The 24,202-nt window shown below is 44.5% G+C and overlaps 1 protein-coding gene across 4 annotated transcripts in view; it reads right to left on the bottom strand.

The window, feature by feature from the left end:
- Positions 1-24,202, bottom strand: part of LOC144156262 (cyclin-dependent kinase 14-like) — a 172,319-nt gene that overhangs the window by 11,895 nt on the left and 136,222 nt on the right. For all 4 annotated transcript variants that reach the window (XR_013319731.1, XR_013319730.1, XM_077688189.1 and 1 more), the window contains 11 exons: positions 23,811-23,986; positions 22,383-22,474; positions 20,573-20,652; positions 15,922-16,016; positions 15,737-15,799; positions 15,599-15,660; positions 14,889-14,950; positions 11,463-11,583; positions 5,899-5,992; positions 1,560-1,623; positions 1,391-1,488 (listed from right to left, as the gene is read on the bottom strand). Coding sequence is in view for 2 of the 4 variants with exons in the window: in XM_077688189.1 (XP_077544315.1) it covers positions 1,391-1,488; positions 1,560-1,623; positions 5,899-5,992; positions 11,463-11,583; positions 14,889-14,950; positions 15,599-15,660; positions 15,737-15,799; positions 15,922-16,016; positions 20,573-20,652; positions 22,383-22,474; positions 23,811-23,986 (1,007 nt within the window). In the remaining 2 variants the exon portion in view is untranslated. The remainder of the gene's footprint in view (positions 1-1,390; positions 1,489-1,559; positions 1,624-5,898; positions 5,993-11,462; positions 11,584-14,888; positions 14,951-15,598; positions 15,661-15,736; positions 15,800-15,921; positions 16,017-20,572; positions 20,653-22,382; positions 22,475-23,810; positions 23,987-24,202) is intronic.

The raw sequence follows: 24,202 nt of genomic DNA, 5'->3' as shown, positions 1-24,202 counted from the left end.
CAATGATAATCTCTTGGGGGAGAAAAACTATCTAAATATCCAAAGGAAATGCACAGCTAGTTATTACTAGAATTATCTCTATTGGGGGCTAAAGAAGTCTGCTGCACTTTCTGTATACAGACAACTCTCAATAATTCAAAGTCACTTAATTGGAATTTTCGGTTGATTAGAAGTATGCTGGTCCTGGCAATTTTACACGCAACCCAACGGAAGAAATTTCTCGATAATTTGAAGCGAAGACCCATTATATCGTTTAACTGGAAGTCATTTCAAATAAACAACACCGGGGTGACCATCATTCCCCGATAATAGTCAAAATTTTCAAGCGCAACGACAGAGCCGTGTTCTGTACCATTGTGGGCGCCATTGCAGCTGAGGCAGTGCACAGTCAGTTGATAAAGCAGCAAGCCAATTGAGACTTGTGCCAGCGTATGCATCTCTCTGTTTTCCAACCTTCTTAGGCTTTGATTTTAACATTGTCTCAATTGTATAGCAACCTGTGTTATACGCTCGTCTTGGCGACAAAAGTCGACATTCTGAATGAAAGCAAGAAGAGAGACGTGTTGCAAACTAATAACAACGCTGTTCTTGTGATTTTTGTTCAATTGGAAGTGCGGTTAATTTGAAGTGTTTTGCGGTCCCCACGGACTTTGCATTAATAGGAGTCGACTGTATTCTTACTTGGAAATTGCTCAACATGCATGCTGAAAAGCTCAATTATGAACATGCACTCTGGAAAGCTTAAATGCGCACTGGCTTCTTCCCTAAGTCTTTTTCTACCGTGTGCTTTCCATGCGCACTATTGCACGCCCGGGACCCAATCAGAGGGCAACAGGAAGTGTTAACAGGGAGGCGGCTGGCAGTGGTGCAATACACCCGTCAATACACCGGCTTGGGTGAGGCGCTGCAAGGCACAAGCCTGGCTAACTACATTGACTGGGACATCAGTGCGAGACTGCTCTGACGTGAGGGGAGGCGACATCATGGCATCAGTTGGCAAAGACCTCTGGCTGTGAGACCATAAAATGATGCGGTTGAGAAAAATAAAGAGCTGCGGGTGCTGCCACCGCTGTGGCCGGCAATAGTGGTAACTCAGTAACACACGATAGCAAAAATGCCCCCGTTACAAGTTATTTGCACGCTATTATTCCATAAAGTTATTCTTTAAACGTATTATTCCCGATCATTTCCTCTAAAGTTATTCCCTAAAAATAACGACTAGGGCATATTGTTTCACGATGGTCGCCATATGCCTCGGAATATTCTGGCTCTGCTTTGAAGTATTTTTATCATTTTTGATGCGAAACCTGCAGGGGTAACCAACAAGTCTCCGCAATGGCTGACAGAGACAGTATGTATCATGTTTCTAGTTGAAAGTACTACTGCATACCTGGAGAAATCTGTTGGCAATTTCGTCCGCCTGTGGTATCTCTGACAGCTTCGGGAAGGCCTGCTTCAGAGGCTGGCCCGGGTACAAGCCAAATTTTTCTGGAATAAAGGATGGTAATGCAACTTTTCCTTTGAGAAGGGGCAACAGCCGGCATCATCATTGAACTCACGCAGCTTGTAGTTCTTGTGCCGTGAAACACCTTCCCAGGTTTCTTCCGTGGGGGTTCCCAGTATCTTCAAAAGATAATAAACAGTCAGCAACAGCTCTCCAGATGCACAGAGCATTCACAGCATTTTGAAAGCAGTAACAATCGTCCAAAACAAAAAAAAAGTCGATTCTAACTCTGACAAAATTTTGTTTGATATTTTTTTTTTTTTTTTCTAAACTATAATCCTGAATCATTATTTCAGGCCAAGCCCATTGCCAACAAAAGAGCATGGGCATGTGTCATGCAACTTTTCTGTGTCAGCAAGGCGCCAACCCTGACACGGGCTAGCCCCGGATTATGTATAATACACATTGTGGGTATTGATTGTAGGGTTTAAAGCGCCGATGCAACGCAGGCGACGAGGCAAGCTCGTACACACGGGCGTTTTTGCTTTGCGCCTCCATCAGAAAAGCGGCCGCCTCGGCCGGGAATCGAACCCACAACCTTGTCCTCTGCAGCGCAACGCCTTAACATAATGTGGGTAGCAAAAGGGCAAACCACTTCCAGTTTCTGATTTTTTTTTAAAACTTCACACCTGTCACTGGCAACGGCTGACACCTCTCCAAGCACGCACACATAGCGGAGGGGGGGGGAGTGGGGTGTGTGGAAGGGTGACGCAATCTGGCTTGTTCCAACAAGACTGGAATGAGCTGGTTTCAATATTGTTCTTTTCTGCTTTGTTGTTACATAACCCCAAAGCAGAAAAAACGATAAGGTTGCTACAAAATGTGCATAATAAATGCAAATACCCAACAAAAAGCAACACAGAAAAAATTTGGCTCCAATCCACGCTGTGAAGGTGGTTGAACTGCGAAGCTGTAAGCGACACCCACACGATTTCTCATGCGACGTCACTTGAATTCACACACGTGGCTCTACAAAGAGTGAATGAACCCAGAGACTGTGGCAGCCGTTACCTGGGTTTTGCGGGGGCGGCGTCTGCATAACCGAGTAAGCGAACGCAGCAGCGACGGCAGAAATAAAATGGAGAGGAGCGTCTTGCAAAGGGTGAGGAGGAGGGCAGCACACGCGGCTCTGGCGTCATCTCTCCCACTGCCTCCCCCTCACTCTTGTTTTATGCTGTTGCCTCACTGTCTCCCCCCTCTCCAGACGCTCTTTTGTTCGCTGCTAATTTAAACCACATGAACGCCGTTATCATACATTATGCAGTTGCCACTTCATACAAGGGCTTTGAATGAGTGCAGGTGGTAGACCCGCCGCTGTGCTAGTTGAGTACACTGTCTGTCTCCGTCTCCTCGTGTGGGTGTAGCCTAGTCGGTAAGACGACAGGCTGTCGCTCCATTTCTCTATTCGGGTCCAGGTTTGATTCCTGGCGGTGCCAGTAATTTCTTTCATTTAGTCTGGCGTTTCCTGCTGATGCAGACACAAAACTTTTCTTGGCTGGTACATACTACTTCGCAACAGAAAAAAAAAAAAAAAAAGGATGTCTGTTGCCACTGTCATTCACGTACCAGCAACCGGAGTGTAGACTGCACACTGCTCTATTTTAAGGTAGTTCTATTCTAAGGTAGTTCTACTTTAAGGTAGTTCTATTACCTTTGGCAATAATCTCTAAGGGTCTGTGATAAATCGTTGGCCTGTTTCACCATCGCTAGGACAATGGCTGTACATGCACTTTTCGTTCCTAATTTTTTTTATTCCCATCGTGACTTATGGGTCATTTTGCTTTGGAATGTTTCCTATCGATAAAGAATCACTGGAGCACAGGTGGAGAACAGCAACCAGTGCATCTCAGGTTACAATATGCCGGCGCACAGCATAAATAGCCCCTAGTATGACGCAGCCCCCTTAATTAACCCCCTTTAGCAACTCGCAAACTCACTGTACTTTGGTGGTTTGGAACAGTATTTTTCCTATTCCAGACAAATATCTTCTCGTGGCATGCATAATTGCAAAATAAGTAATGTTGCGGTCTTGGTGGTTCTTTTACTTTGGAAGAATGTTATTTACCTACATATTAGCCGGGCGATAACTTCTATCAAGGTTGGAACCTTGTTTGAGTTTCACTAAAAGTTATGTTTTTGAACACAGTTCTAAGCCCTACAGCACAAGAAAACAGTTCTAAGCCCTGCAGCACAAGAAAACTGACGCATTTGACAAAATAAGTATTTCCAGTAACACCCTGGGGCCAAGCGTAGCAGTGTTCACCATCCTTCATATCTCTAGCATCAGATATGAACATTTATGTCTGTCACTGCCAAAAAAAAAAAAAAAAAAAGTAATATAGAGCACTTTACAAAACATCCAACGTAGGGTGGTATATTTGCTGTCATCAAGCGCAGCCACCTCATGACATCCCGGCATAATATTATCCCGCTTAGGAACACGGCATGGTAACAAATGTCTGGTGTGGCATTTGTGAATACTTTTTGAACATGAAAATCGTACAAATACAGTAAAATCTCGTTACTATAATGAAATGGGATATAACAAACTAGTGGATATAACAAAGGAATAATAATTGCCCTTGAAATTCCCACAGACACCCATCTATTGAAGACCTCGTTTTAACGATGCAAAAATTTCCTTGCAATGGGTATAACGAAACTTATTTTTTTTTTACAACGAGCATTTACGCACCCTTTTGGCACCCGTCAGTTCTACAATAGCGAGGGACGGCATACGTCGCATTACGGATGCGGTAATTCAAAATTCGTGCTAGCTATGGGCCGCCAACTAAAGCGCAATAAAATGGCTGCACGTGCCTGGCAACAGGCGTGAGGGCGCGCGTCTCCCAGGCACCCGATAGGACGCCTGCATGTTCCTCCAGGCACACTACCAGGAGGTGGCCGACCTGCTGTGCCGCTTTGGCGCTCACTTGGACAGCGAAAACGGACTCGAAATTGCGGCTGCAGCTGAGAAGTCATCATTCGCCTGAACAAGACGCGGCAAAAATCTATCAAGCGCTTTTTCTCTGCGAAGTGAGCTGCCAGCTGTGTGCTGTCGAATGATCATGGATGAGTCGTTTAGCGTGAATAAAGTAATGATTCTTTGGTGTGTTTTTTTTTTACCCCCTTTTTTTTTTTGTTTGTGGGCTGCTGTGGGTTTCGTTGGTGAGTACATCCTCTCTTGCATGTAAATTGTCGGTAGAAGTGGATATTAGCTATAATGAAGCAATTACAACCCCTGTTCCCTCCAACTTGGTTATAACGAGATTTTACTTTAAGTGCTATCAACAACAACAAAAGCAAATCTGAGCAGCATTCTTCCTGTGGTGAGCCTGCAAAGGACACACAGCGAAAAAAGTGCGGCACAGGCAGCCGCTCGGACCAGATGCCCAGCTATGATGCACCCCCGGCCAGTTTTCGCCTGCCGTCTTTGCTCTTCCGCCATCGTGCGCCCCGATGGGGACCGAGCATAGGGCCACTTTTGTTTGTGTATTGGGCCACTTCTATTGCACGTATTAGGAAAATATGTCGTTCACGAGAAATAATCAATATGTACTTGCTGCTGGTCAACCATTCTTTTATATGATCTAAAACCTTTTCATTTTCTCTTTACGAGCTTGAAGTCCTGGTCCCCTATTTTTGTGGAGCAAAAGGAACTGATGCTTGCAACACTCTGTGACCCAGGTCTATTTTCTGCATCAATTCTTTTGAGCAGACACGGACTGTTGAGCTGCTGGCAGCAGAAGTTAGTGTCCGATGTGCTCGCATGGACTCCCCCTCAGAGCAGTTTCAAAGGCAGGAACTGCTCTCCAAACCACTGACCTATCATGACTGCACTGAAGAAAGCCTGCAAACAGTCTGGGAAACTGTCGCACTGCTAGCGTCACAAAAAAAAAGCGGAGGGGGGGGGGATTCTAGAGTTAGGAGGTCCAGTTTTCTTTCGGACTTCGGTTCTCCCTTCAATAACTCTGAAACGAGGACAACGCCGCCGTCAAACTACAGTAGCGGGTGCCAAAGTGATGCGCACTAAAACAATTTCGAAACCGTGCCCTGTAGAGGGAGTTGCTCAATATAACTTTGAACCCGTACTGTAAGAGAAGAGCACCTGCTCTAAAACAAGGTTTATGGCAAGATACCTTGCATTAACTGACAGCCTGATAAAAGCCCTGACACGAGTCGAGCTTATGTTTGTTTTATACCAGGCCTCGCAACCCGACAAGGCTTCAGTGGAGAGATTAGGCACACAGTGATTGCATGACACAATGATGGCATTGCCAAAGCTATGATTTAGCAATTCAAACATACAAACTAGCCGGGGCAGTGAAGAAGGTTTCGTTCAGCTGAAGACCAAGAGGGAGCATGAGAGAAGGATTCAGTGCACAAAGCCTCACCTTCCAGATCTTGTCCAGCTGGTCAGTTGTGTCCTTGACACCAGGGAAGGCAGCTGCACCCGTGATCATCTCGATGAAAATGCAGCCAACTCCCCTGCACCAGCATGCATTGGCAGATTAGATTCTCAGAGCAAGTACTTGGCGTTTCGGAAAGGTGCTTCCAACCAAGTCACACCCGAAAGACGGAGTATATTTTTCTATTTTGCAGAAAATGTGTGATGCCTCGCAGTACAGGAAGACCCCGATGCACCCACAAGTACTTACCAAACTCATTTCCCTTTCTTTGAAGGGCTTCGTGCAGCTGCTTGCTGTACAGCCCCTTAATTGGGCCAACATCGTTCGAGTGCAATCTGTGTGCGGGGCACTCCCACAGCCCCATAGTGGCTGTGCACAGCATTAAAACAGGGTCATCATGTGTGGCCTGGGTGGAGACATAACTGAAGTATAACTATGTGGTTTTACCAGTGCTATTAATGGAATTAACTATTCAGTGCATTTTCCAGGATAGAGACTCATTACATTTTCCCCTGCCCCACCCCTGCAGACATGCAGCTTCATGCAGGCCGAGATCTTCTAAGATGTTCCTTTCCTTGTTTCCTTGATTCACTCTCTCTTCTAAAAGGCTGCTTTCACCAGCCTTTTACAACAGAGATTACAGCCTGCTTCAGGTTCTGGTGTATTGTTTAATTAAGTCATCACTGTTTGCTAGCCAAGGTGCTACTGTTTTTTTTTTTCCAGGGGAGGTGGGGGAAGGGGGGGAAAAGGGGGGGGGATGGATCCTCACTGAGAAAATGACACACATCAGGGCCCACCAGCGGGTGTAGCCTGAAAAAACCCATTCCCGTTTGAACCCATTCCCGAAACGCACTTCCCATTTGACCAGTCCCATGTGCGCCCGTTCCCGAAACGACCTTCCCATTTCAACCCGCCCCCAAACCGCTCTTCCCATTTGAACTCGTATCGTTTCAACCCATTCGAATTTCCGAAAATATGTGTCACCACATTTTTAAGTGTTCCCCAAAAATGTGCATCCAAGGGACAGGCCTTGCATTACTGTAAAAACTTCTATGCAGCAATGAATGGAATTGATCATACAGCCGATTTTTCCGGCCGATAAAAGTTTGCGAATGCCTGATACTGTGCTCTTGAAGCGTTTTGAAGAACAGGCTGTCGCATTTCTCTTTCGTCTGATTTCTGCATGGAATGAGACAAGTTCGTTTTTTCATTCATGGTTCTCCTCAGAAAAGAAACAATCACGCTGAAAAATTATGCTTTCAAAAGACTTTTTTCCCGTATGTACTCAAATGTGAAATGTGAAAAATACCACGCGATGGGACTCCCGCGTCCTCATAAAGCAATGCCCTCAAACAGGCTGCCTCTGATTTAGCCAAACCTCAAACAGGCTGCCTCTGATTTAGCCAAAACAGAAAAGGAAAAAAAAAAAAAAAAAAGAACTGTGGCGTTTGTGCCTTATCTGCCACACGCGCGCCGCAAAATGTGCTGTTGCTGTTCCTTTCTTGCCTAACATTATCAAGCTGTCAGGCTGTCTCTTCGGGCGGATGGCAGGCGAAGCAGTTGCTTTCAATCCACTTATTTGAGGGCGCTGCTTTATGAGGTGGGCAGAAGCGCCGTCACAAGGTATTTTTCATATTTCGCACGGTTTCTTTATCAGTCAGAATAAATGAGTATGCAATCAGGTTTCCGCTGAAAATACCGCAGTTAGATGCCTCTCGTGGGTACTTACAAGTTCCTCATTGACACTTTGAGGATTAGGAGAGTACTTCAAGTTATATAATTAATTACAATTAATTCATATTCAAAATTTAACTGCGCGAAAGACGAATACAAGAAAGGACACGGACGAGCGCAACCGCGCTCGTCCGTGTCCTTTTTTGTATCCGTCTTTCGCACAGTTAAATTTTGAAAATGAACCCCTTCCAACTCGCCCAGCTGTCTCTCATTCTAATTACAATTTTCTCATTAACAAAAAATACAGCCTGCTTCTCCACAGTACTGCAAACATTATGCATTAGGTTTTATTCGAAAAATGCCATTGCTCTTTTTTTAAAACTTGGTGCACGATAGCTGGGACACCCTGTAGAGACAGTGCACAGATTTTTAAGAGGGTGGTGAGGTGGGCAAGTTGGTACGATGACATCTTGGAAACAGCGCTGTGAAACTGCGAAAATGTCACTGATCTGGCTCCCTGAAGTAGAACACACGTGAACTTCAGGAATTTTAGGACTCCTGTAATTTAAGCAAGCAATCCAAATAGTACACCTCGGTCCGAGTCACTTGAGCCGAACTGGGTACGTTATTCTGGGAAGGAGCTAAATGGGAAAATTAAGTGGAAAGTCGTTTTGCGGCAGGTTTAAACAGGAGGGAATAAACGGGAAAGTTGAAATGGGAATGGGTTCAAACGGTAACAGGCAAAATGGGAAGGTCGTTTTGTGCCTGTTTGAAACAAGAGGGAACAAGAGGGAAAGTTGAACGGGAATAAGTTCAAACGGGAACCTCCCCCAGCAGCAATACTGAAGCCTATTCGAGCTCTTCAGGGTTCTGGCAGATCATTAAAGCAAACACCTGGAGTTTTTATCACCCACATATACACGAGTGCAACTCTGTTTGGGAGCAAAAGTAGTCAGTGTTGAAGGGAAGCTGACAGTATGTAATTTCCCCCAAAAGATGCTATAATAAAATCTTAGACCCACGTGCTGAACACATCAGGTAACAATTGCGACTAATAGATGTAGAAGCGAGTATATCCCTTTGTTTTCCCAGCCCAGCTTCCTGTGACTGAGGTGCATATGCATGCTCTCTGCTTGCGCCCCCCACCCCCTCTGCCCCCTTGCCCTGTCCTGGGAACATTTTCTCGCCCCTACCAAGCCCTCTTGATGATGATTATGACGATGCAAAGATTTGTCTCTGCAAACTTGAGCGGCTGTGCCAGACACACAAACTTCCCTTGCCGCTGAAAATGTTTCTCCGGTGCTATTTTCATTGAACTTGGCCACTTTGTGATAGAAGGAGAACATGATCTTACAGCAGAGCTGCTATAGGCAAGGTTCTGACCAAAACTGCATGCTTCGACAGAGTGCGTATAAAAAAGTCGCGTCAACAAAATTTTATATTGCAGCAAAGCAAACTTTCTGGTGAATGCCCTGCAGTTCTCAACCTAATGTACGTATCTTGAAAAAACTACAGTGTAGACCATTTATAACGTAACCGCTTATAGTGCGGGACCGGATATAACGCGGATTTTTGCGACCACCGGTTTGCCTCCCATAGAACTCAATGCATAAGCATACCGCTTAAGATGCGGTTGGCCGAAGCACAATACCGTTTATAGTGCGGTTTTTCGGCGGGTCTGCTGATCGACCGGCGCAGCTGAGGCATCGTTTTAGGGTAGCAAAAGAAAAAAGACAGGATGAAATCGGCCATCTGACGCAGCGTGCACCCCTTGCCCTCCTCTAACGTAGACACCCAAAGAAAAAAAAAATAGGCACCCTTTAGTTCGCGCGTACCTGATAACCACAACTGACCTTGCTTGATGCACCTCGGAAGATAGCGACAGACTCCCCATCCGCGCGCGGCAAGTTGATTTAAATAATCGTGAACCGCATGGCCCGTTTTCGCGCACGAATTGTGCACATCGGCGTTGCGTGTGTGTGTGTGTGTGTTTTTTTTTTTTTCGTGCTCGTATCGACGATTCCGCGCTCGCGGTGGCTTCTTCGCGTGGCAGTGGGAGGAGCCTGACGACTTGCACCAATGGGGAGACGCGTACCTAATGGCGGGAGCCGCGCCAGAGATGTTTAGGCTTATTGCCGCGGTATTTTTAGATGGGCGCTTTCACAAGCAGCGTAGATGGCAGTTTATATTCCACTTTTCGCCCACATTATTAGCTCTTTTCTTGCATGAGCATCTTCGCTTGCGCCCCGTGCGGCATTTCAGCGAGCGGTTAGAAGCGGTCGCTGGAACTTACTGGAACTGCCTGCACCGCTTCACGGCCAGTGCCGACGCCATCTTGCCGCCTCTTACCGTGCCGCCCACACCACGCCAGTTGTATCCGCGCTGGCGTGCACTGCACATTTTCGCGATACCAAATCTACCACGCGGTTCACGCTTTAGAACGTTGTGCAGATAAGCCACCGCTCTTCCCCTTTCTGAACATTCGAGCCGCGCGAAGCCGAAGATTTCCACCACCAGTACGTTGGGCTGATAAGCAGCCGCCTTCGGCATCGTGAACACAAGGTGGGGTTAAAAAAAAAAAACCGTTGCAGTTCTTATCACGTCTTGCGGCATCTATTCATAGACGCTAAAAACGCAGCCATGGTCTTTCAAAACAAACACAACGGAAGTTAAAGCCGCGCTCCCCGTTTGTGAGACTGCGCTTTTGCCCTGCAGCAGCGGCTGATGTTAGAAATAACACGAAATATAGACCGTGCCTTCGTTTTTAAGTGCTGTGCGTTTGAGTGATGATAAATATAGGTAGACTTGAGAGATAGGTGGCGATGTGGTTGAATTCGCGCGTGTTTTGGTTATAGTGCGGATTTTTGCGGCTCCCGCGACATACGTTATAAGCGGTCTACACTATACTCAAATTGGCCGCTAGGACTACTATCATTGCACCAAGTTTCATTTACTTGTCACAATTACTTCACAGTGAAGTTGTACAGGTTACACTATTCCCGGCCGCTGTCAATGCACAGTCGTCTGCAGAGGGAGTAAGCTTACAGAAAATGGCTGTAACTCATGTTTTATTGAAACTATCCCAACACAAATCATTTGACAATTAGCCACTAGGACTATTATGCCAAGTTTCATCCACTTTTTATAACTACACAGTTCACAGCAAAGTTGTAGTACATATTGTGGAATTCTTATCTGCTGTCAAGACTGCCCCATGTTCGTTCTATAGAACAGAACTCTAGTCTGTCCAAGCTTCATTCAGCTGATTAGCTAGGTCGTATGCTCAATCGCAAATTGCAAATGGTGTGTTTGTTTCGGTGAACCTCTTGGACTACGCCCAGCTAAGCCGGTCACCCTTCTTCACAGAGTAGAAGGGCACTGAATTTTTTTGCGTATGTAATGTTTGTACCCAGACACTGCAGTTTTCTCATTTTAATATATGCTTGCGAGTCCTCTCATCAAATTTTCCCATTTAGTACAAAACCTCTCATGCCAGGAACAAAGGTCCAGTACATGGTAAAAACATCCAATGGTAAAAATACAAAACAAAAACACGATGCAATCAATCAATTAAACCCCCAAAACAACCAATTAGAACCACAAAACTGAAATCAATGCAACAACCAATTAGAACCATGATACTTAGCCACAATGCATTGCATTAAGTGCCTGAAACGACGTACCAACTTTTATGCCCAATAAAGTTCCAGTGCACTGCCGAGACTGGAAGCTGACATCAATGCACTTCCCAAGATATCTCAACGCCCGTGGGACAAACAAGCGCTGCAAAGAAATTTCTCGTGTCGTCTATCACACGCCAGGGGCAACTTTTCCATCAACGAAACAGCAGACAGAGAGGAGCAACAAGGGCTCACCACATGTCCAACGACGTGGAGTAATCGGTAGACCCAAGGAGCACGTCCGGTGGCCGATACCAGAGGGTGACCACCTCGTGCGAGTAAGTACGACTAGGCACAGACTTGGCCCTGGCAAGGCCTGCAGCAAAGGCAAAGCACCAGCTCTCACTCCCACGGGGGCTTTGGACCACATCGGGTGCACGCGACTGAGAGGAAGGGCGGAGTGCCACCCTTCCACTGCTGCGCACCAGAATGGGGGCGCGAATTTTGTGCATTTTTTCGCTCAATAAATGCACCTTAAAAAAAAAATCAGACTGAAACATACTAGTAGCCCAATCTTAAACTGCTAGAAATAATGGTGCAAACTTTTTTTTTATTTCCCACGGAATGAACGCTAACACAAGGTTCACGAAATTGTGGTATGACTGAACTAGTGCGGGCACTACGCGGCAGTGACAGAAAAAGAGCCACACGCAGAATACGAGGCTCTGGTGAATAAACGCGGGCTTTGCGCAAAACAAGAACAAACACGTACAGGGCGACAGGACAAGTGGCGTTCATCCTGTCCCTCCTGTGCGCGCCTGTTCTTCTATTGCACCAAAAATGCTCCAACTCGCCAAAGACGTACCAACTTGCCCAACACGAAGCTCACTGCTGTGCCTCACAATTTGTGGCCCCAACAAATGCAAGAAACAACGAAAGACGCATGGCTGCCAAGAGCAACGTTGCACTGCTAACGCGGAAACACAGAACCACAGCAGCTAGCATCCACTCCTCTGCTGGCATTTCTAAGCCCATTGATTTTCATTCTGAGCAGTACTACCTTACACGGCCGCACACACAAGCAGGTGCAGGTGTGAAAGGGGTATACAGTCCAGTACACAAAAACATGCTCCAAGCACAAGGCATTACAGGGTGGCCCTGTTCCCAGAAGTTGATGACAAGTTTGAACAAATGTAACACCATGGAACTGCAGTTGCACATGCAGAGATAGTAAAGGAAGTACCGTATTCACTTGCGTAATGAACCCACCCCTCACTTTCTTCTTGAGAATTTGCTTTTGTGTTACCTTGCATTAAAAATGAGGCGCGTATAGAAAAGGGTATTGTTCAATATTTTTCTCCCACCGTGATTGCCGGTGCCGGCAACGATCACAGTAACTTAATATCACACCACAGTGCCAGCACAAACACTAAAAAAGCATTCTAACAACAACAACAACAAAAAATCTAAACAGTAGCCAGTGACATGAGCGCAAATGCCATGGTTTCATGGTCTGAACAGTAGCCAGCGACGTGAGCGCGAATGCCATGGTTTCATGGTTTTGGTGCAGCTTGGCTCAAAAATATAAAATTGTGTTAAAATGGCACAATTGGAACACCTGTTGGAAAGGGTATAAAAGCATCCAGCAACGTTTGTTAGCGGTAGCTTCAACTTTGCAATAAGAAGCTCTGACATCCAAGATAACCTTGGGTGGCAAACATAATGCTCACAAAGAAAAATTTGTAGACTCTCCATAACATTAAAATAGGATTAACTTAAATTGACAAAAATACTTACCTAAAAACATCAAATTATGTGTCATAACGACAGATTAAAAAAAAAAAGACCTTACCAGTGATGTATCAATGTATTTAAGCATTCGTCGTTATTTCCCAATACAATTGACCATTGGAACATGCTCCCAAACGAAATTGTACGATCACCAAATGTTGCGACTGCCCCTGAAATTGTTTTCCGAGTCCTGCTGTTTGAATTAGTTGCTGCTGACCATAACTTGTTGCTAGTTCTGACTTGTTAAAAGACAAACCTCTAGTCCGATTCCCTAGCTTGCTGTTGTGTATTTACTTATTGTAATTACTAATTACACCCGTTACAATATAACTTACCGGGCACTGTAGGTATTTGGAATGAATGAATGAATGAATGAATGAATGAATGAATGAATGAATACATAAATGAAACAGGAATCTAAAATACTTAATCGTATCAAATTTTTAATTATATCCAGCCTCAGACGTAAAAAAGTACCAGCAGAAACAGGACTTCATGACTGCTTTGTTTTAATTGCCTACTTTGCTACAAAGGCTTCATTCACTACAACCGATTGAGACAGTATTATTTACAAAAATTGGCAGTCCTTTCGAGTAACAGGGTCACTCTCCCAACATAGCGAGTCGTTCAGCAGAGAGAGGGAGAAGTCTTCTCATCTGACAAACTAGACACAGTGCTACACTGTCACCAACACCACCATGGCGAGGTGACCCTGAAAGCTGAAGGGACCGGCTGAAGCCTCTCTAGCAATCGTGCTGACGCCCAAGGGGTTGAACTTGCTCAATTTCTGCGCTCACTGTCATGTCAATGTCCGGCCCAGCTGACAGGATTTTTGGGTGAACACGCAATAATTATCGCCAAAGATGGTCACCTCTCGCCTCTTAGTCTGCGAGCAGCAGACCCAAACCGCAGACAGTGATCCCACGGCATGGCTGTTGAGTGCAACTGACCGCAGGCTGGCAATACTATATGCATGAATCCCCAGTGCCACAGCCAGGCGAAGTTGAAAGAAACATTACAGACTTGTGAAGGTCAGCCATTGTGGTGCTTGCTGCCAGAGTTTACAAAAACCATGTAATGAAACCATCCAGGTCATTTAAAAGGTGCAGAGTTTGCCATTTCAGCTGAAGGTAATTTTATAAAGAACCCTTTGCAAGTAAATAGCAAAAAATGCTTGCAAAATTTGAGGAGACACATAACTTTTTAAGGAAATACCGAAAAATAAAGTGTTTTTATGCAAGCTGTGTCGACCATTACCTAGAAGTTGACGCCACTCCCACCCTCTTAAAAGACTGTACCATGAAGTGAGCAAGTGCCACGTAAAAGTGAGTTCCCAAAGTGCTTTCTGTGCCCTGTTCTGATAGAGTCCTAAAACTTGCCACTTCACCGCTACTAAGAAAAACAATGCATACATATATACTAATAAATTAAGTGATAGAAAAACAAAAAACTCTTCATTGGGATTTGTTGGGAGTTGGGATTTGAATTTAGACCTTTTGTAACTGATAATGAAAAATATGTGTGGTCGTGCGTACAGCCATTGCTGGCAGGGCTGTGCAATGTTTTTATAGTACTATTCTTTCCTTTAAGAAATTACATTGCATTCCTCACCACGTGCTCTTGTCTAAAATACTGCACCTTCCCTGCATGCCTAACCCGAGATACTGCAAGTCTGCTAGCTCTTGACTTTGCTGCCTCAAAATTTGAAGAAAAGTTACACTCCCTTCAGCAACTAATGACTTATAACTTCAAAAGGAACTTCAAAAAGTATCAAACTAATTTGTAGCTGTGTTTCAAGACATTTCATCGCACTAGCAGTTACAAGGTCATAAAGATGAAATTTTACTGAAGTATTCAAGTCGCTCACAAGCATGCTCAAGTTATACTTGCCAAAGTCTGCAAGCTTCAGCTCCCCTTGTTCACTGATGAGAAGATTCTGGGGTTTCAGATCTCTGGAAAGGTCAAACAGGGTAAGCAAGCCAGGACAAACCATCACCTTCTTAAGAGCAGTGCTAAAAATTGTGTGCACTGACAATGCCTTCCACAAAGTCGCCCCTCGCGAGCCACAACATGTGCCAGGCTATGTACGGCATTTAACCCATTAAAGCGTTTAACTAAGGTGGGCGAACCTCATAGTGCATGGAATGCTGTGTCTTGTACCCCTCTTATGAGCTTTGCCAAATGCAGGAAAGCGCAACGGCTAGGTGCACACAAATACTAAGATATCAACTTTGCCCACCTTAGACGCTCTTCAGGCCTCATTTTATGAAGCCTGGTTGTTAATCATGTATCAAAATGCACAACAATGTAAAGCAGAATTACAGAGCGCTTATTTTATAGTCACACTGAGGACGTATCCTGTTTACTAAAAATGTTCCTTTTTCTTTCTTTGCCAGGCCACAAGTCTCATGCGAATCACATCTGTGGTGACAGAGAATGCAAGTTTATGTCTTTCAAAATGCACTTCCTCGGGGGTGCTGGAGCTGACAATCCTGCAGTACCACAGAACATTAAAAAAAGGGCCTAATCTCCACAAAAGTGCCCTCAAACTCTAAAAAAGACCGCAGGAAAACGAGAGGGAAACGAGCGATTGTATGCACCTGTGGAGAATCACTCGTTCGTGACAATAGGAGAGGCCCCGTAAAAGCTGAAACAGGAACAGCTGAAAAGAAACAAAGGTCTTTCAGGCCCACTGCATTACTGTGTACCTCTAAAGCAAATGCAATCCCATTTTTTACCTTAACATTCTTGGGATTCAAACCACCAGGGTGCTTTTCTAGATACTGGCTTAGATCTGTGTGCTGTAAAAAAACAAGAGGGGGAAGAAAAAAAAAAAAAAAAAAAAGACACTGAGGTTGGCAGGGACTGAAAAGCATGCAAATCAATGTAGCTGTCTCAGAAGGAACTGCCAAACTGCACTCACCACATATTCAAACACGAATGTCAACGTGTCCTTAGTATGAATGATGTCATGAAGTGTAACTATATTGGCGTGCTTTAGACCCCGCAACAAGGATGCTAAAGAGAAAAGAAACATTGAAGATACATCAGCACAAATATAAGCATATGCCAAGTCACGCCATATGTGAATGAGAAAAAGTACTTTGTGCCCCAAATCTAGGGTGACCATATTCCTGGAGGTAAAAAAACGGGACACCCCAGTGGGGAGAGGGGACGTAAAAAAGACAAAGGTTTGTCATTTCTGGGAAAACATTTTAAGGGGGGACGCGGCTTTCAACTTCGGAAAAATGACCAAAACATCGTTTTTTTGAAACCCACATATTCGGCTTCTATGTTTCCTATTCTGTGCGCCTGCAAAGTTTTTACGCTGAAAAGCGTCGCAAAGTGGCATAAAGAAATACTTTTGTCAGGCGCGGTGACAAACTATCAGTGCAAAAGGGCGAAAAAACGGCAATTTTCGGAGCGCTCTATCTCCGCAACGGTGCCACCGGGCGCGGCCATTTTGATATGGTTAGATCGGCCGAGCGATCGTCTTTCCGGTTCCGCTCGTCTCTTGTATCTTCGTTTATTCACAAACGCACAAACGGCAGAAAAGAAACGACGCACAAACGAAACTAGAAATAGATGCTGAAGCGCTATTGGTCCTTCGGTCGGGGCGCAGAACATTGACCCTCCTGATTGGATGTCGCGGGCGCAACGCAAGATGGCGGCCGCCTGAGCTGCGTAGCGAGCGGATGGAGTTCATTTTCGCCGCTTCGCTCGGCCGAGTTTCTGTTCAATCTGTGGTATTCAACACTCAATCTGTGGTATTCAACACGCACGTTATCGCGATGGGAATGCCAGAGATAACGAGCCAGATTACGGGAAGTTGTGTGGCTCGAAACGCGGAGGTCATCGAACGCTTCGTGGTGCGCGTGACTCTACCGTCGCCAGACCTTGGAGGGTGACGCGGTGTGCGCGCTTGCGATAGCGGTTCGTGAAGTGAACTTTTAGTCGGATTTGCGATGTTTACACGCTTAGTTATTGCTGTGTTTTGACTGTGGGCATGCTAGCCTTGAGAAAGAAACGGTCGACGCGTCAAACGCTGCGGCGCGCACGGCATAGCCGACGCGCATTGGAGCATCACATGACTGGGCAACCGGTTACGATTGAATGCCACTAGTTGTAATTAATGCCTGCGACGTTAGATTTAATCTTAAAAGCGACCTGACAAGCCATATCAGGGATAATCAAAGTACGATATGTCGCGGTAAGCGTGCGCTGCGATGCGCGCGAGCCATATCGCCTTTCTTGCGCTACGTTTTTTTTTTCCTGTGCACTTGTAATTTTCATGCAAACAGGTTTGAGTTAGTAATATAGGAATAAAAATATGCTCTGTGCGTTAAAAATGTACGTTACTGTGGCAGCATTTAACAGTGATTTTTTTTAGGGAAATTATTGATACCATTGCTTAGGGCATACTGGCTGTGCTGCGAGAAATATTGGATGCCTTGAATGTCAAAAGTAGTAAAAAAATATGCTCTTGCATTGAAGTTGGGAGTTATGCAGAATACTCTACCAAGCTTCAAAGTAGCTCATTTTCATCCTTGTGGTATGCAAACTTTTGGCAATGAACACCTGCATGTATGAGTACTAAGTTGCTGTGCCAGGCAAGATAAAACATAAAAAAAGCCAAAAATGTTCAAATTTAAGTAAAAAAAATGCTTAACTTGTTGCCATGGTGACAACACTGCAAAAGGAGGTTGTCCACTGCGATACAGCCAACCAGCTAACCTACTTTGCATTGAAAGCCCATTGAAACCCATCTTCCCCTCCGTTTGGTTTGCAAAGGGGGTATGTACTCTTCACGGAGGAGCTGAAAATGATGTTTTCTGGAAAGAGAAAGGCTGTAAAAGGCACTCCAATTTCAAGGCAAGGCCTTCCAGAAGCCCCATGTTCAAAAGGACATGAAAGGCTGCAACCGTGGCGACTTTTGATAAGTGAAACCTATGTTGCAACTTCGGAAGCCGTTTTCTCAAAACAGTTTTTTTTGCCACCTATGTCGCTTGTACCAGGGATTTCTTCGTGACCACTGGGTCTATTTTGATTCCGTTTCTTGCATTACATTCCTTGATGAACAGTTCAGGTCGTGACACTTTTGGTTTTCCAGATTTGTTTTTTGTGACTTTTTTATTCAAATAGTCGTTCACAGTCGACATGCCTGTTGCACATTAACCTCTAAAAAAATGAAAACTAAAAAATATTGTTTTGTAAAAAAAAAATTCTAAAACTGTCACGACCTCGCCCATTCATTTGGGAATGCAAAGCACTTCGAACAAGTTTTCTATCGTGTTTTATAAGTCGCTCAAGCTCGGTACAAGCGGAACAGAAAGAAAATTTAATAAATAAAAAAGTTATCAAAATATTATCTTGAAATTTTTATGGTGTTATCACAGAAGCATTTCCAGTTGCTGTGCCAATTTTCATCAAAATCCACTCAGAAATAAAAAAGTTGATTTTGAAAGCCACGTCCCCCCTTAATGCGAGAACTGCTCTTATTTAAAAGATTACATTTCGCACTACGCCCTATTTCAGGCTGAGGTAACAGTCCCACTCACAGTTCCATTACGTGTATTAATTTTGAAGGTACCACTTAAGGTCCTTTTTCGGCATAATTTGCTGATGGTTGGATTTATTAAGCAAGAGTTTATCCTGCAACACTCTGTTGAAAATTTCTTTGCACGCACGAAAAGTGCAGCTGTACAAGTAACCTGGTACACAATGTTGACAGAAGGTTGATGTCCACGCAGAGTTAATAATAATAATAATAATAATAAAAAAAAACCGCTTTACTAGAGCCATGGTTCCGAAAAAACACGTGGCCAGTTCCGCGACGCGTGAAATCTCAGCGCAGTGCAGATCCTGTTGTCATCTGTTTAATTACTTGTACCCATCTCTCAGAGACCGAAATACCTGAAGAGTCCCAATCTTCCAGCTTATTTGCAATGTTTTCCTTGACAATGGTCCACTGGTCGTCTTCGGTACGAAACTTCAAAGTGCACTTCGGGTAAGATTAGATCTGAATTGTAAAGTCTTGGTAAATACTTTAAAGTACTCAAGGTCAATTTGCAAAATATGCTTGCAACAGGTCGGCATATTTTTGGTTAAACTGCTTGGCACCAATTTTGAAATTATGCAGTCCTGCAAAAACAGGACATTATTGTTTATCGGGACAAAAAGACGGGATGCCAGAAGCGGACCTCAAAAAACAGGACTGCCCTGGCCAAAACAGGACGTCTGGTCACCCTACCCAAATCCCAATGCCACAGTGCTTGTTACTCTACCTAAATAATTCGAAGCACTTTACTGCAGACTCAGGAAAGAAATTCGAGGGGAAAGGACAGCTGCAATCATTCTTTCCAGTCGCTGGCACTGTTTTTAGAACTATGGATAAATTACCAAGGGGCTTCACAAGACTCTCCTACCTTAGTAACAAGCGTGGCAACCTGAACGTGTTCACCAGACTTGCTTGACAAGGCATAGCATTGGTGGGCCTGGCAAGCTTCTTGACTTAGAGCAGCACAACGACAGGGTTGTGAAACAAGCAAAGGCTTCCAACTGACTTCACTTCAAAAAGAGACATTGCTTACGCGAAGACTCTCTCACCTTCTCGTAACCAAATGACAAATGGAGAAATGTTTCATGGCTGTTAGCAAGTTATAAAAATGAAGCAGTTGGTGAAATTAAGGAATTAAGTTTATTGAAACTTGATACATTTAAATACAAACTCACTTGAAATACACTTGAGAAACTTAAGATAACTGAGCACATGCTGCTCATTCAAAAACATGCACGCTTTCGTTTGATTTTGATTTGATTGTAGGGTTTTAATGCGCCGACGCAATGCAGGCGATGAGGCGTGCCGTAGTGGAAGGGCTCCAGATTAATTTTCACCACCTGGGGATCTTTAAAATGCGCCGTGCGCGCTTTCATTCCAACCTCCTATTTTCTGCCACACCTTTTGACGCACGTATTTTGAGCCTTCCTGAACCACACACGTGTGTCGGTGCTAGAAAGGGTGCTTGAAATGTGCACATGTTAACAATGACAAAAAAAGGCAGCACAGGCCAGAAAAAGCTGGCTGGCAACACAAGGCAGGCAGGGTTAGTAGACCTCGGCCGAACGTCCAAACGTTTGGGGAGGCCATGTACCTCTTTAAAAAAATAATAATAATAATAAAAAATAAACATGGTTTACCCAAGCAAGTTACCTTAGAGGCCTCCAAAGTTGGTCTCACTGTTTTTGTGTAAAATGCACCACAGTATCCTACACTGCCACCTGTGTACCTGGCTATACACAGTTAACGTGCAGTCTTTTTTTTTCTTCTGTTCTTTCATGATGAAGTAGTGGTCCACATGCTATGAAGACCTTTGTTAAATATTTTTTTTCTTTTACCATTTCGTTATTACCGGAGCAGAGAGAGAGAGAGAGAGAGAGAGAGAGAACGTACATATTATTGCTGCAATTTTTTGAGCCGTGCTTGTTTTGTAATCTTTCTTTATCTTTGCGTGTGCTGCCCAACTGAATAGCAGTCCTCCAGAGTCATTCTCCCCTCTCCCACGGGGGTGGCTCACCTTCTCTGATTGCCGTAAAGGGTGTGCCCTCCTCAGGCTGCAGCCTGATTTCCTTGAGTGCCACCACTTTGCTCATGAGACTGAAACGACACGGACAGAGACGGGCTGAGCACTCATCCAGATCAGCTGCAGTTGCAACGAGGTGTCGGGTCATACAGGGACAACCAGTAGGCACCTCTTTTCACTATACATGAAGCAATTGCGCATCGTCAAAAGCATTCAAAAACATGTGCCTCAAGTTAATTTTCTTTCGTATGGTAATTCTCGCTATTTCTTCTAAATGCGTTGCTTCAGTAACATTGTCTCCATTTTTGTCTATAACCGTTTTCAGTTTTTTTTTCATTTTATCGAATACAAGTCCACAAAAACACAAGTGCGCAAAAATTGTCCTGCCCTTCAAAATCCCTTTTTATCACTATGTTTGTAAAAAAATTAACTTGGCTATGCACAAATTAAACTGAAAATATCGGTACTTAATACTAATATCCAATTTTGGGCCAGCTTTTATGTATTTTAAATTTGCGGGTTTAACTTTTACATTTATTTATTTATTTTAGTACCTCAAAGGCCTGGTCGACAGGCATTACACGAGCGGTGAGCTCAAAAGAAAAATCACTGGCAAAAAAACCACGCGAGATATTAACAAAGCATTTGACAAACAATTGATTTGAAAAACTGCACGGGAGGGCGGGTCACAAGTGGAGAAAAAAATAAAATAAAAAGGCGGAAGGAGTGGTAAAAAGTTTATGGCATACACACAGAATGAAAAATTCACAGGTGAAAAATCACGCGAGACATAAACGAACTTGACAAGCAATTGATTTAAAAAGTAGGGCGGCGGGTCACAAGAGGAAAAATAAAGAGCAAAAGCAATTAAGAAGAAGTTGAAGATGCCAGAAGAAGGATCAAAGCAATTTTTAAAGACATGCAGATAATCGAAAACGTGCTATCAGGGAGAAAGAAATGCACGCAAACTAAGCGAAGTCAATTGGGTGGCATTTTTAACAGCGATTACCTGAACTGTACTGTATCTCTAATCTGCGCCAGTTCCTGCGGGAGATTACCACATTACCGCATGTAAGGCAAAAACATTGTTTTGGTTTAAAGGGACATTCAAGGCTGAATGAAATTTGTTTTAGCTGAAAGATCATGCGTTTCGTAGCTACCTCGGCTTTTACTTGATGAGCAATGATGCATTATTTGCTGAGAAATGAGTAAATAAAGATGGCATTTGTTTCTCCCATTTCCCTTTCATTGCTTTTAAATGCTCGAGCGGCTGGGGTGCCTGCCTACACCGGCCACGCAAACTCTACTGAGCCAGCCGTGGGCGAAAAGCGCAGTTCTGAATATCGTGCAAGCCCAGCTGCCCGGCTAGGGGCCACTCAGGAGGGCGCCTTCACCTCACCCCGTCTGTCGATCCCTGCCACCTCATATTCTCTTCCCTCGCACAAACCTAGCATGACATAAACACACGCTTGCCAGCACTCGTGTCGAGCCGTCCGTGTGGTCGATGCTGGTCAATGCTCCTTCCGGGCCCAAACATAACAACAAGGGTAGAGTTACGCGACCAACGATTTAGGGATTGTTTATCAACAGCGGCTCGCAGCAAACAAAAAAGCACAAGGTCGGCTAACCGCCTGCATTAAGTACCCTCGACCTTTCACACGCACTCCACCGATAAGGTGCAGTTCCTCCACACTAGATAACACACAATCTTGGTGCTAGCATACAAAACAGACACATTTGAATGGACATTTTCTAATGTGTGTGCGAACGAAAGATGCAGTGGGAACCAAGGTGTGGTACTTACTTGCTATAGCCTCTATACACTGTAGCGTACGACCCTTCTCCTAATTGTTCCAGCCGTACATAGGCCTCTATCCTGCCAAAAGTCATGTTCCCCTGCGCAACAAAATTGCATAGAAAATGAAGCACCCATACACACGGCCGAGCATTTCACAACAAAAAATTAATGAGAATTGTCGCAAGAAACTCATTACGGTTCACCACTTTCAACTACACAACCACTACTTGTAACAAGTGACAAATACGAAACAACAAATACTAAAAGAAACAGAAGCAGCCAACAGCTCCTACTGTTAACTTCAAAATTGACAGATCACTTTCTCTGGAGCTTATAAATTACAACTTGTCCTTCGTTTCAATTAAAGCGCACTATGGCACTCCTGTTCGTGCAAGCTCTACCACATGTACTTTTTGTAGCGTCCAGCATGGCCACGGCTTGTAATAAATAACTTGCGGGCAGTAATATGCTCTGCCCATGATACAATAACCCTCGAAGAGCAGAACAGATTTTCCCTTCAGGTTCAGCTCAGGAACAGCCTTCTACTGCTCCCCACCAGTTTTGTCTGCCTACCTTTGGAACATTAATAGAAAAGTTGTACATTTGCATCAGGACACTCAGAGTGCACCTCTGGCAGACGTGCACTTTTACAGGACCTAGCACCAATAATGAGGCCTCATTTCATGAAAGCAGAAGTACAATGAACAAGGGTACACCTATTTTATTGCTTTACGTTAGCAGTACTGCATTTAGGAGGCCACGCAAGCTTGTAACCTACATTCTGTCACTCACCTAAACTGCAACCAAAGCTAGGAACATATGTTACCTCTGTTAAGTTAGTTTCCCTCTGAAAATATAACCAGGCCTGGGCACTAATGCCTGCTGCTCAAAAAGAACATGGTGTACACACTAAAGAACCCCTAGCTGAACCTGACTCTCAGCATCTCGCACATAATGTACTGCATTGCGCAACGAATAATTCTCACTAAGCATCAAGCCGGTTCAAATGAAGCTGGTTGAATTGAAACAAAAATGTTGCACCATGGTTACCACGGTAATCCACAAACCACTCAACCGGTCATCCTCCTATAGAATGGAATGGCACTGAATTTTTTTTACAAGACATGAAAAAGTCAGAAAAATACAGAACATGATCTTTGCATCTAACTAATCATATTGCTCATTTAAGTTTTCAGAAATGCATCCACTAGAAAATTAAAGCAGATAAATTTAAGTCGATGTCTCATACAGAATGAACGCATTCCAGGTTTATTCAGATTTTAAATTTCTGTTATGCGAAGGGAAATAAGGGCTGAACTAAAGAGTTTGATCACGTGCTCATTAGATTCCAAATCTTACTTCTGTGGCCACTGGGAAGTGTTAGCTCTACACCGCAAACCCTTTTCTGTGAGGCCCTCAGGGGGGCAAGCTGACCTCAAACGTCATGGAGGGGCATCGAGGAGTTTTGGGTCCCTTGTCCTGCGAGAAGAAGATCTCGGACTTTGGGCGGGCAGGCTTGCGGGCCACCTGCCGGTACTCCATGGAGGTGCACTCGTCAAAGCTGCTGCTGTGTGGCGCTGGCCGGGGCCACTGGCCTTTGCCAGAGGGACCTGTGCAGGACAGGCGTCAGACACTCCTCAGGCAGGCAAACACTCCAGCAAAGAATGCTTGCTGCCCGTCTCCACCATGACCACGCCGTGTGGGACAGAAACCTCCCACCCCCTACATTCCAGCTAGCTAAGCTGAAGCAGAAACTTCACAGTGCTGTCTGCATAGGCACTGGCCAACTTGGGGAGTTCACCTCGCAGAAGTGGCAAAACACTCTT

This window comes from Haemaphysalis longicornis, unplaced genomic scaffold, assembly GCF_048455015.1.
Source record: "Haemaphysalis longicornis isolate Haplotype H1 unplaced genomic scaffold, Haemaphysalis longicornis Haplotype H1 scaffold_1, whole genome shotgun sequence".
Classification (NCBI taxonomy): domain Eukaryota; kingdom Metazoa; phylum Arthropoda; class Arachnida; order Ixodida; family Ixodidae; genus Haemaphysalis; species Haemaphysalis longicornis.
Note: the sequence above shows the minus strand (reverse complement) of the source record. Positions and strands in the feature narration are given on the sequence as shown.